This window comes from Phodopus roborovskii, unplaced genomic scaffold, assembly GCF_943737965.1.
Source record: "Phodopus roborovskii unplaced genomic scaffold, PHOROB, whole genome shotgun sequence".
NCBI lineage: Eukaryota > Metazoa > Chordata > Mammalia > Rodentia > Cricetidae > Phodopus > Phodopus roborovskii.
This window is the reverse complement of record NW_026126639.1, coordinates 1,695,939-1,709,649: the sequence shown is the minus strand read 5'-3', so window position 1 is coordinate 1,709,649 and position 13,711 is coordinate 1,695,939. Positions and strand designations below refer to the sequence as shown.

Here is a 13,711-nt window from a genome sequence, read left to right as displayed (position 1 = left end):
GTTGTGGAGCCATGAACTGTAAAAGACCTTTGGAAGTAAGATAGAACATAGCAAGACAATAAGAAAAAGGCAAGTAGAAATAGCTATATAAAAATTTAAAATTTGACAGAGCTGAAAGCATCAAGGACAAATTTAAGATAAACACTACAATGTGCAAATAGCATCTAAATTCGATAAGGAAAAAGACAAATAATCCGCAGATACTCAAAGGACACAAGCAACTACAAGAAAAACAATCTGTGTGTTTTACAGTAGAGGAACGGATGAGTTTTTAATAATGTACAACCATTAAAAAGGGATGCTTGGAAACACTGACACCTACGGTTCTTCAGAGTAAAACAAACACGGGTGAAAAAAGATTCCTGGCATAGCCATTTACATAAAATGTCCAAGTTAGGTAGGTGGACAGCACATGCCAATGCTATGTCCACAGATACAGCTACTGAACTAGGGAAGCATATGGAACTGTTTACAGTAAACACGTATATAGACTGCTTTGGCAGCCCACATCACTTAGCATGAATGTAAGAAATGAGTGTTTTTATTATGCCGTCACGGATGCTGCTTGCTCGTGAGCTGAAAACATTGTCCTTCGAACCCTTCCCGCAGCACATCCCTCCAACCTTGGAGTCGCTGACCCGCTCCACCCTGCTCTGCTTGTCTGCCATCGGGATGATCTCCTATGCCACGCCCGTGTTCCTCGTCGCCCTTGTGCCCCTTGGGGTTGCCTTTTATTTCATCCAGAAATACTTCCGAGTTGCTTCTAAGTAAGTAAAACTATTTCCCCCTTCCCCGAAGCCTGCATATTTGACTCGTCAGAATATGTTTTTGCTCATCTGTTTCTTTGTCTTTTCAAACTAAGGTGCAGAATTTAGAAGCACAACTAGTTTTGCAAAAACCTTACGTCACAATGTGAGATCTAATGCCATTCTTTTTATAAATGATTGTCTGGCTCTTCCCTGCCCTTGACACGTACTAATATATCATTCAGTTTTCCAACGATTTGTCTGTTGAGTTAGAGTACCAGCTTTTCATTCCTTGGGGTTCTTTTTCTGAGCGTAACATTGGTAGGAAACTCACAAAATCAAACAATAGTCCTGAAGAGTGAGCAATTCAGAGCCAGTATATTTCAGAGCAGGAACAAAGGCTAAAAATCACAGCCCTTCAAAGATGTAATATGAATAGTAGAAGAAGACAGGTGAAGAGATAAACTGTCCTTGGCTATGTAATTGGATAGTTTTGAGAGCCTGAGAGGCACACCATCACATTGAACCTGGAGAATTTGAGTTCACAGAATTTTCCATGTACTCGTTAATCCAGTCAAATAAATAAAGGGACAGCATTCATTTCAGTTTTTTCTGTTAATATAGGAATTATTGTTCCTCTGAGAAGGTGAATGATTAATGATCAACACAGTGTCCCTCATTGTAAGCTTGGAAGTTTCTGTTTAAAACTTTCTTGAAGAATGCAATGAGCTTTACTATTGCAGGGACTCTTATTCCAGCCCTCGGTAAACAGTTGCTGTGTTAATAATAACTTCATTGAACCACGGGTGAATGATAAAATACCCGTTCTCAACAAACCCATCTCTTGTTAAGATAAGCCATATATGCAGTAATCTTTATAAAAAAATATGTAAAGTATATAAGATGAAGCCATATATGCAATACTAACACATGAATTAAGCTAGAATAAAAGGCAAATGTGTTTTTTTGAACACACTTCATGTTACAGGGGTGCAAAGGAGATGAATTTGCACAGGGGAAGAGAGAAGGAAACACAAGGACTCTAGTGAGGTCCTCTGAACATACAGAGCATCATTTTAGAACATTTCTCCCCCCAGGGCTGTGAGTTCTTCTCGTTATAGAGATATGTGTTATATTTGAATGATTTTCCTTCCTGCCTGCCTTCCCTCCTGCCTTCCTGCCTTCCTTCCTTCCTTCTTTCCTTCCTTCCTTCCTTTCTTCCTGCCTTCTTTCCTTCCTTTTTGCTTGCCTTCCTGTTGGCTTTCCTATTGCGGTTAAATAAGGATCAGGATAAACAAATAAGCCGAATAGATGTTTATTCAGGGAGAAATAGTTTACAACTTAGACAGATGAACACCAGCAAGTTCCACCGAATGCTTTCCTGTCCGAGTCCTGCCAGCAAGACTGCTATCCAGGCTCCTCCTCAGACCTCCTTCCACAGGTCACTTCCGCCCCTGGCTCCACCCCCTGATGGGCGTGGTCAGTGCCACAGAAGGAGACAAAGTGAATATCGCATTATACCTTCCTTCCTTCCTGTGTCCTTCCTTCCAGCCTTCCTTCCTTCCTTTCTTCCTTCCAGCCTTCCTTCCTTCCTGTTTCCTTCTGTCCTTCCTTTTTTGTTTGTTTGTTTGTAGCAAATTCAGACCAAAGGGAAGAAGGCTGCAGTCAGCTTGGTGCTTCTGTTCCTCCTGGTGTTTGTGCTCTCTGTGCTGCAGATTCTGAATCAGGATGACGATGTGCTGACTCTCTGTGTGCAGGTTCTGAATCAGGATGACGATGTGCTGACTCTCTGTGTGCAGGTTCTGAATCAGGATGATGAGTGCTGACTCTCTGTGTGCAGGTTCTGAATCAGGATGATGAGTGCTGGGTGACTTGCAGAGGGCCAGAGCCTCTCGACACTTACATCCAAGCATTTGTACCTCACTCCAACCAGAGCCTCATTTGAACCCGTTTTTGCCATTACCAAGATAAACTGAAGGGGAGTGTTAGGCAACTATCTCTAACCCACCACACATGTGACCTGAGAGCCTTGTCCCTGAATCGGATGTCCACATGAGTATAATAGAAGGCATGGTCTTTTCAAACTGTTATATAAAGAATTTTTATTTATAATACTAGCAAAAGAGGGAAAGGGCACAAATAGATTTTTTAAAAGAGCCAACTGTAACATGGCAATCGTTTGTTTAAGGAATTATAGTTGATAGCAGATTCAGCAGCCACTCCCATCTACCCCTTCTCATCCAAAAGTCGAGAGACGACCCAGTGACCAATGACATGAACTCTTACAGACTCCAGAATCTTGCCATGACTCAGCCAAGGGAAAAGACCACACAGCTGAGCAGGCTTTTCCTTCCTTCCTTCCTTCCTTCCTTCCTTCCTTCCTTCCTTCCTTCCTATCTTTCTTCCTTCCTTCCTTCCTATCTTCCTTCCTTCCTTCCATCTCAAAGGGAATTGAAGTGGGAGCTCACGGCAGGCAATAACGTGACCTTTAATGTCTAAAGCCACAGGCCTACTGGGTGCTTAACTGCGCACTTCTTCTTACAAGAACACAAATCAAACTGTGCCTTCGCTTTCTGGGTTTCAGACACCGCACATGACGCTTGTGTAAACAAAGATGGCTCATTCCTGCTGTTTCATTCAGCCCTGACCTCAGTTAGCAGCTTTGGCCATCTGCTGTTGGTGTCAGCTGCACCACTGGCCACCTGTTCTTATTTAAGAAGGGGAAAGTCCTCACATTCCTCTGCTGCCTTCACCACTTCTCTGTGGAATTGCACAGCCGGTCAAGAAGGGCCTCTGTGGCTGATGCTACCGTGAATGGAAGGACCACCCTTCTAGTTCTCCTGACCCCGGTGACCTGAAGAAGGGCAAGGGGGGAAGAAAAAAGATGTGCTCTCTAACAATTGGTTTAACTCAGTCTTATCTTCTAGAAACGTAAGCTTATATGGCTTAAAGAAAAGTTGTTGATCTTGGTATGCCTATGAATGCCTGCCACTCTAGTGGATGGGAAGCAGAGGCAGGAGAATCACTGTGAGTTTGAGCCCAACCTGGTGTGCACATTGAGCTCCTACAAAGATAAATCAATGAAAAGATTTTAAAGGAAGTTCATGAATACACATCTTTGTGTATTCATGATCAGCTCCATTGATCAGCTTCAGGTATTTCTATTTTTAAGTAGGTTATGAAGACATGTATATATGTGTGTGTGGACATGGGTGTTAGTTGGCACAATGAAAGTTCCTTGGAGGCAGGGATTCATCTCACTGTGGCCAGAGCCCAAGACATGGTTAATTTCTCCCTCTGATCTCTTCTCTCATGGTCCTCCAACACTAGTAAGTAGCAGTTAATTTTTAAGTCTGTTGTACTGAAAACAGCTCCCTCTAGCAACCAACTTCCTACCATCTTCCTACCCTCTTCTTTCAAATGGCATAGCATCTTACTAACTCAGAACTTTAAAGAGCCCTCCTGCAGACCATCCTAAGTCTCTCCCCCTCTCAGTCTTCACATTATTGGTGAGGCTCAGCTCTTCTCATTTCATTTCTGTTCAGGGGCATTTTTATTTGGTTAAGAATTCTCTACAGTCCAGTGCCACACTTACAAGACCGAGCCCTTGTGTTGGATATGGTTGCACATGCCTGCAATCCCAGTACATGGGAGGTGGAAACAAGAGGATCCAGGGTGCAATGTCATCACAGGTGATGTTGTGAGTTCAAGGTCAGCTTGGGTTATATTAGACCCCTTCTCAATAAACCAACTCCTCTCCCCAAACAATACCGATAAGAAGACCATACCCTTCACAGAGTTATATTCCCCAATTCATCCATCCTGAATCAAGGTTATTGCATTTATATTTTGTCATGGTAACTCTTTCACTGAAGCATTCAGTTAACAAAACCTTCAACAGCTTACACTCTGGGGATGAAAGAAGAGATGGGCGTGTAAGGGTTACAGGTCCATACTTCAAGAGCAAGTTCAATGGTGGCCTCAGAGCCTGGAGGCGGGTAACACATACTGTTGCCTCTGTCCTAGGGATCTCCAGGAACTTGATGACAGCACCCAGCTCCCCCTGCTTTGCCACTTCTCAGAAACCGCTGAGGGGCTCACCACCATCCGGGCCTTCAGGTGAGTAACACATCTTCAGATTGCGCGTGAGAGGCAAATCCGTCCACAAATGTCTACCAGCAAATAATAGCTAACTGCCAGCTCTTTCGGGGTCACACTATGTTTCTCGCGGTGAACTACAAAATGGCAATATGAATGAACATTGTTTAGAGCTACTTATCTGACAATTTAAGAGTGAATAGTGAATTGACAGAGTGGAAAGGGATTAGTTGTGTGGTTTAGACTAGGTTTTCTGATTCCAAACACACCATGTCCTCATCTGGAAAACAGGAGATCAGTCTTGTTTACACAACCATCGGAAGGACTGACATAATACATGTAAGAGGTGAACGACAGTGACTGATGGAGCACTCAATAAACAACTTAATATGAATCTATAGACTGTGATAGTAATAATGATAATGACGCTAATAAAAAGAATACCATTACACTAGTTATTTTAGAAGTTAACCCAGCCGAGCTTGGAAGTTCATGCCTGTAACCACCCTAGCACATGGTGATGGTTGTGGTGGGGATATAGGCAGGAGGACCAAGAGTTCAAGGACACCCTAGACTACATAAGTTCCAGGCCAGCCTGAAACCTGTGAGCCCATATCAAAATTAGAACAAAACAAATAACCAAGACGACAACCCACATTTCTCGATGCTTATAAACCTAAGCATCCATGGAACTAGCTCTGTTTTCCTGTTCAAGTTAGACCATAAAAGTGGCACTGCCAGATATTTTCTTCGATGTTTTAAAGCATGGTATCTTCTTTCAACCCTATTACAAATGTGCATTGGCTTCCATCAGAGACTTCTCCAGCCTAAGACGTTTAAGAAGGTAGACACGGATCATAGACTAGAACGTTAAGATGCAACTTCCTACAAAATGATCTGTGTTAGGACTTCTACATAAACCTATGTGAGTTTCACTTAACCCACCCACATTTCAGTAAGGCATGTCCCCTTACTGAAAATTTCAACATTACTCATTGGTATTGAATATATAGATGCTGGCATGAAAATTATCATACAATAGTACTCATCAGGGACCATTAACAAATGCAGCATTAAAGATTATTGTTGCCACCAAGTAAGTCTTTTATAATTAGTTTATGTAACAAATATCTTTTGAATAGTTAACACACACCAAGTACTATACTTAATGTAGACTAGTAAAGATTGACTTCACATGGCCATTTATTTCCTCCTAATTACAGGTTGGGATCTTTACTTTAGCTGACATGGGATGTTATTTTATTTTCCCTATGAGTATTTATATGAGTGTATTTTCATTATCTGCTTTATTAAAATATTTGCATGTTAATTATTCAATCTCTTCTTAGTAGTATTCGAGTTCTAATAAAGCAGGGTTTTGACTTCAGTTAATTTACTGTGACATGGGAAATGCCCATGATACTTGACTATTGAGCTTGTGTAGGCTCTGTCCTAAGGGTGTCACCACACATCAGAGGGTTTAAGGCAGAATATGACATTATGGTGACATCTATGGAATCACCCCTCAGACAGCTATATCAAAGGGTTGGATGGCACTTTGTATCAAAAGAAGACGGAGGCACTCATTGGACAATGGGCCTTTGAGCGAAGAGCAGATGAGCTGGAAGGTAAAGGGGACAGAGTATTCAGAGGAAAAGGCATAAAGATTTCTATTTCGTGTATAAATCAAGCCTAGTGTTAAATGAACACAACGACGGAGGTCATCACATTGAAGCATGAACACAGGGGGGCTGGTGCTAACATGGTGAGCAAGTTCCTCTTTATGAAGCTTGAACATTATTCTTTCTGCACCATTGAGTCACTGAGGAGTCTCAACAGGAAACAGACATAATCAGAGTTGTATTGATTAGAATGACTGACTCATAGAGGAAAAGTCAGGATGGCTGAGCCTAACAGTAAGAAGATGCCAGGGGGCCATTTAAGCCACAGCATGACAAGATGTTTCGTTGTGATGGACCTTAACTCAGACTTGTCTCCCTGGTCCAAGACTTTGGGGATATAATAAGGCCAAATGCCACTTCTCAGGGCAGAAAGACCTTGTCTTCCCACTGAGGGAGGGAAATTCAGAGCAGTTGAGGAACTAACCAGCATAAGGAGGCACAAAGTTCAGGATAGCAGGGTGTGTTTAATTACCTGAGAATTTGACCAGAACTAAGAACAGGTCAGAAAGGCACTGTGCAACTTAAACGCGGTTGTTTTTGTCGCTGCGGTTAGACAAGTGAACGTGTTAAGAAACTGGGTGGACAACAGTGGTAAAAAACAGAAAAGAATACAAAGAGTTAAAGGTGCTCTCTGGATAAGGAAACCCCAGTGCTAGTTATGATCTTCACAGGAGCAGGACTGGTTGGGAGGAGTGAAGTCAGAATTCCGAGGGCTCGCAGGTTAACTACAAGTGTCAAGAAACTTTGCTGGCAAAGGGAGGAATTAAAAGATTTCCACCCCGTTTGGGGTTCATTTTTAAAGAGAGCAATGAGTTAGAAAATTTTAGTGGACGATAGGAAGATGTGACCTCTAGGCAGCATGGGGCACTTGATGGAGCAGGTTTTACTACAGATTGACAGGGGTGTGGCCAGGTGGAGAGGCTGCTTTTCTTGAAGGGGGTTTGGTACTGAGTGCCTCTGAGAAAGACGGAGGGATATGGGGAGGGGTCGGGAAGCTGGGAGTAGACAGCAGGAAGCTGATGGGGTCAATGCATCAGAGCCTTTCCTTCCTCCTTATGGGACAACGCAGCTCATCTTCTGAAACTGCCAAGGATGAGACCTGAAGGCTTTGAGACCCGTTTAGAAAAGAAGTAGACCAGGAGTCAAAGTCCAACTTGTTAATTTCCCTTCTCCACTAGACACGTGAGGTAGAATTTAGTGAACTGTGCATCGAGAAAGTCTCTAGGTAGCTGTAAGAAAAACAAAGTATCACGTGTTAAACTTCAGTGCTTGGATCATAGTTGTGAGAAGCAGGGATGGTGAAACTTCCATCTAGAAGCAGCTATCTCTGTCTACATCCAGAATTATAGCTTTCATATTTTTTCCAAAGGTCAATGTTAAATATTGTAAAGAGCAGCATTTCTCAGTCATAATAAGTATTTTTAAAAGATGGTGATGGCCTGCTTGTTGTGGGTAAGTTTCTAGAACCATTAGGGTTTGTACTCATAGTCAAGAATGAAGCGTGCTCTTGCGGGCTGGAGAGACGTACAATGGTTAAGATTGTGTGCAGCCCTTGCAGGGGATCAGGGTTTAGCTTGCAGCACCCCTGTCAAGTGGCTCACGAAACCTGTCTAGTACTTTCTCCTGTTATCCACAGGCGCCTGCACGCATGTGCACCTGAGCATACACATGGATAAAATGAAAGTAAATCATAGAAAACGCTTAAAGAGAATTAAACACACAACTTCCCATATCCCTTTCTATGTCAACCTCGTGTTCCCTGGGTCAGCTCTCTCGTCCTTTCTGATTGGACCTTCCGATTCACGATGCTCCCAGGGCTCAGGGTACATGCACACATTTAGTGATTTACAAGGAAAGGATCTCAGCTAAGTCAGACTAAGTTGTCAGTGACCTTTGCGTTGCTTTATTATTATTTTTCTGCCTGACAGAATAAAGGTCCAAGAATGCTCAGAAGATGAGCTGGACGCGAATGAAAAGATACAGGCTGAGTGTGTCAGAGTTTCCATTAGGAAAACAGCAGGTTTCTTGCCAAACAGAGACAGAGAAAGAATGCTCACCGCCTTTTCTCCCCTCCTTCTCCCTGCTGCTTCAAGCTGTTGCCAGTTCCCTACAAATGTGTGGAGTGTTGGAGATGGAACTCGACAACCAGAGCGGGACGAAGGTCCAGACAGGGTTAAGAGTATGGTTCCCAAGCTTTGATCGTCCGGGATGCATTTGTCCAGTGGGGAGAGAAGCCTGCCCAGTCCAGGAAAGCAGTGGATTTTCTCACTCCTGAGTTTTCTCGGGGTACTTACCATGCCTTGTTCATCAGAGGAACCCAGTACCATCCCCTAAAACCACACGGGACGGTCTTCCTTGTGTTCTGGAAAGCCAGGCTTAGCCTTTCTCTCTCTTGTACCTGGTACTCTGCCCGGACCCTCCAATGTACATTTCCCCTTTATGTTCTTGGGGCCGTTGAAGAAAGATCCCAGGCTACATCAGCCTCACTTAGTTGGTACAGTTTCTCCCATCCTGAGAAAGGCATTGTATATGCCCAGAGTCTAGCACAGCCCTGTGGAGACAGCTGCTGACGGGCTGAGTAGATGCAAATATGGCTCACCAAGCAAGCAAGTCTACCTGACTCTCCCCTGGGAAACACACAAGTGTGTCCCTCACAAAACCCTCCACAGCTCATTCCCACTGTTGCTATAATCCTACAACCTCCTAAGCCTTTAATTCAGTCACCCGTCAAGGTCATCTGGAAGGCAGACATGTCCCTTGAACTGCTTAGTCCCTAGCCACAGTGCTGCCATGCTCCGGCACAGGTCCCCCTGGCCTTTAGTTCAAGGCCACATAACTCAAAGTGAAGTAATGGTTTGGCTGAATTTTCTGATCACTGTGGATCAGACATCGCTGTCTGACCAAATTATCGTATCTGGCTTGGCATACTGAGATGATCAGATTGATTGGAGCAATATCAAGTATCTGCTTTATATTGGCCCGTATGGACTCTGATGGTGGGCCAAAAGGCACCCCACCCAGGACTTCTCCCCACTTGGTACAAGGGATGAGTTATTTAAAAGTTTTGCAATTTTACTGGAAGATTTTACAGGAGTGGGGGACCCTTTCAGCAAATGAGACTTTCTAGCAGGTCAGAAATCCCTTCAAAAATGTAGATGGGTTATGTCAGAGCAGCCGTGGTTTCAAAAGAAAACTTAACGGGATATGTCACCAACTTTCAAACCAGCTGTTTTCCAGCTCTCTGTTGTTTCCATTACTCGAGGAAAACAATCACAAAGTAAGGATATTTTTGTTGCATAGGAAAGATGCTTTTTGACATGGACATCTGTGAAATCATACCTCTGATGTTCAAGTACATAAGGTTTTTCCCGATTTCTTAAAAAGCTTTCCACCGCATATATGCATTGCATGCGGTAGTACAAGAGATTGGGTGTAGGGCAGATTGAAACATGCTCATATACGTATGCTTGCATGAAGGCTATTCCTAGTTCTGCTGGTAAAATAAGGTGTACAGAATTCTATGTGATTATTTTGAACGGCAAAGACGGGCTAAATTTTTCAGGAATCGAAGTCTCCATTGCCATGACCCTGAGACATCGGCCTAGCCTTGGAAGATGGCGGACATCCTCTCCTGTCACTCAGGATAGCTACAATGCCTTGTTTACCTGAGAAGCCCAGCTTCAGCTTCGCCCCTACAGCTCTCCCAGACCAACTTCCTTGTGCTCTGGGAAGCTTGGCTTTGCCCTCTCCTGCTCTGCCTTCCCTGCTTCTCTATCCAGATTCCCCTTCCCCCGAAGAGTGCAAATCTCCTTCGTGATCCTAGGGTCAGTGTTTCACCAATCATCCTCAAGACCCCCACCCTCTGCTTCCTGGCACCCTACTTTCTTTGTTAAAAAAAAAAAAAAAAAGGCCAGACAAAAAGAATTTTGAAGGAATATTTTTGCCTGTTGTAAATGCGTAAGTTTCTGTCTTCACTGGTTCTCATCCAGCCTCAGATGGAAGCAGAATGTATTGTGATTTCTGTAGCCCTTGTGACACCTGTAAGATCTTGTTTACAGGGATCCTCGAATTTTGTAGAACCACAGAGCGACTTTTAATAAAAGTTTGTCATGGTGATGGCTTCTTTTCCTAATTGTGGCAGGAAAGGGAGCAGACACTTGACCTCTTGCGTTCTACCCAGAATGTGGCAGAGCAGTTCTGGAGTCCCCTTACCAGTCACCCATCCCATCCACGCGTTACTCTGTTGAGCAAATTGTGCAGTGGATAAGCATGGCTGGCTTTTACTGCTTCTCCTGGTAGGTGGCTGACATCATTATGTTTTTGTTTTCTGCAGGCATGAAACCAGATTCAAGCAACGCATGCTAGAGCTAACAGACACGAACAACATTGCCTACTTATTCCTCTCAGCTGCCAACAGATGGCTGGAGGTCAGGACGGTATGTTCGCTGTGTTCCAGACACTTGGTAGAATTAGCCTTCCAGTGAGAGTCAGTACCGAGCCTCCATTGTCTGGTCTTTAAAGCAGATCAGGTTTGTTTATGTTTCAAATGAAATTTAACCTCTCACAATGTTCTAGCCAATCACAGCAAAAGTAGCCCCCGAAGCAAAAACCATTCTGTATTCATTATAATCTCTGGACTACCTCAGTTAATGGAATGGTAAATATTTATATAATGTCTTTTTTTTTCCTAAGAGAGAGTTTGAAAAGGGACCACATGCACTCACATCCTTCGCTGAGCCAGACAGCCAGAGGGATGATGATTTTCTTTGCTTTAAATCGATGTTAGTACAAAATGTCAGTGACTAACTCATCTACTGCTGTCTTCTGTCCTATGTGACACATAGAAATAAGCACAGACTTTGGCACTGCATAGATGTCAGATACCAGATTAATTTCCTTCAGTCCCAGGTCCCCCATTTATTTATAAAATAGGAATAAAAACATGTACTTCACGGACCTGTCACTAAAATAACAATGAAAATAGTGTGATTGCCCTAGTATGCTAGTCTAGCTTGAGTTGTTGCTGTGATAAAATATCCTGTCAAAGGACAACTTAGGGGAGTAAGGGGCGTATTTCAGCTGACAATTCCAGATTACCATCCCTCATTTTGGGAAACCGAGGCAGGAATTTCAAACAGCTAGTCATATCACACCCACTGTCAAGAGCAGACATAAATACACGCATGTGAGCTCGCTGGCTTGCTGTGTGTAGTAATTTCTCCACCGTTGTACATTCCAGGACACCTGCCTACTGGTTAGTGATGCCTGCCCACAGTGGCATGGGACATTCCACCTCTGTTTCCCACAGGCATGCCCACAGGACTACCTAGTATAGACAATCTCTCACTGAGACTCTTTACAAGTGATCCGGGGGGGGGGGGTCAAGCTGACAGTTAAAGCTAAGCACTTTCTCTGGCGATTAGCTTCCCCAACCGGATACAGATTTTCTCTTAAAACCCAGTAACCAGAGGGTGCAGATGATAATGGGCATTTGATGGGGTCGAAAGGAAGGTGCCCAAGTTCAAGAGCGGTCTTCAAATGGATTGCTGTGGATTGACACAGTCTTGGATGACCTGTGTCTTTCAGTTACTGTGATTTCTCACTGGTTGACAAAGACTCTTTACCCCCATGCTAGTGGCTAGAGAGAGCTCACTGAGCAAAAGAACACGATTATGTTGTGCAAAAATTTTAAAAAAGAATTGGTTGTTGAAAACAACCAATGAACCATCTTTCACCTGACTGTGAGGGTTGGAGACAGAGTTGCTTAGGAATTACAGACAACTGGAAGTTAAGTAAACAGTTACACAAAATCTATAATAAAACTCAAGCATTATTACCAGACCATTATTTGTTTTCTTCTTTTTAGAAATCCCCATTTTTCTCTAAGGGGGAAGTATCATCTCCAAATAGCAGAACTAGTGGATTTTCAGAATCGTAAGGAGACAATGATAGCAGTTGCTTATGAGTCTGGTTTCCCTTAGCTTGGAGATCAGGCACGACTGTAGGGGTAAGTCCATTCTCTGTGGACTTGAGATGTCCGACTATAACTTCTGTCCTTAGCCAACCCGAATGACAGGTTCACAGACAAGTGTACAACGAAAATCTTCATTCATACCGTATGTCCAGTTCTTAGAGCCAAAATGAGACATTAGATGGGAGACTGACAGGAACAGGAAAGAGAGCAGGGTGAGCTGGGAAAGAACAGCAGCCAACTCAAAGCGGCTCTGTGTGACCCAACATTGTAACCCCACACGGAAGAGCAATCCAAGCTACCTGTACCTGAAGACTAAAGAAGAAATTACATTTGAATTGGGAGGGCAAACTGTTCTTTTATCTACAGTTCCCCGGCTCCTTGGTTAGACATTTCAGGGAATACATTTGCTATTTAACCTCATCTTTGTGTATAATACGCATCCGCTGGACCACTTTCTGAGTAGGATCCCCTCAAAAACTAACAGCGGGTGCTGTTGAAAGAGCACTGGCTGCTCTTCTAGTGGACATTGGTTCAATTCCCAGCACCCACAAATGTGCTCACAAGTGCCCACAACTTCAGTTCTAGGGAATCTGATGCCCTCTTCTGATCCTCGGGTACCAGGCATGCACGTGGTACAAAGACATATACACAGGTAAAACACATAAAATAATTTAAGCTACATGCTGCAGTTAAGGGACATACATCATAGGTTGTTGGATAAATCAAGCATATGAATTCTATTGTGGAAAAAGAATTATTTCTCCTACATGGCTTGATTACTGTGGGCATCTGTGGTTGGGTCCTCATCACTGTATCCACAACTTCAGCCTCACATGATTGGGTTTTCTGTCAGAAAAAAAAAAAAGATGAGATGGGAGTGTAAGTTGTTCTCAGCACCACAGCTAGGCGCACTGTGCTTTGTAAATCTTCCGAGGGTGGGGACAATACGTCAGGGAAGCCGTTTTTGCCTCAAAAAACAAATCTGCATCTTTCTTATCGGCCCCGCTCCGCCCGTACGGTCCTTCTTGCCCCTCTTACTACCCAGGGTCCAGGAAAACAACATGAATGCCTGCTCTGGGCAGATGTGCACCAGGTTCCCAGAACAGACGTAACTAACAGCACTGGGCATCAGTTACTCAGGCAGCTCCCCCTAGCCTCCAGGAGGACTGGGAGAAAGGAGAAAGCCCAGATTCAGTGCTCCCCATGGCTGC

The 13,711-nt window shown here is 43.7% G+C and overlaps 1 protein-coding gene across 1 annotated transcript in view; it reads left to right on the top strand.

The window, feature by feature from the left end:
• The window catches only part of Abcc9 (ATP binding cassette subfamily C member 9), a 101,676-nt gene that overhangs the window by 66,617 nt on the left and 21,348 nt on the right, over positions 1–13,711 (top strand). The window contains exons 27-29 of the mRNA XM_051173324.1: positions 610–767; positions 4,773–4,865; positions 10,860–10,962. Of these exons, the coding sequence (XP_051029281.1) occupies positions 610–767; positions 4,773–4,865; positions 10,860–10,962 (354 nt within the window). The remainder of the gene's footprint in view (positions 1–609; positions 768–4,772; positions 4,866–10,859; positions 10,963–13,711) is intronic.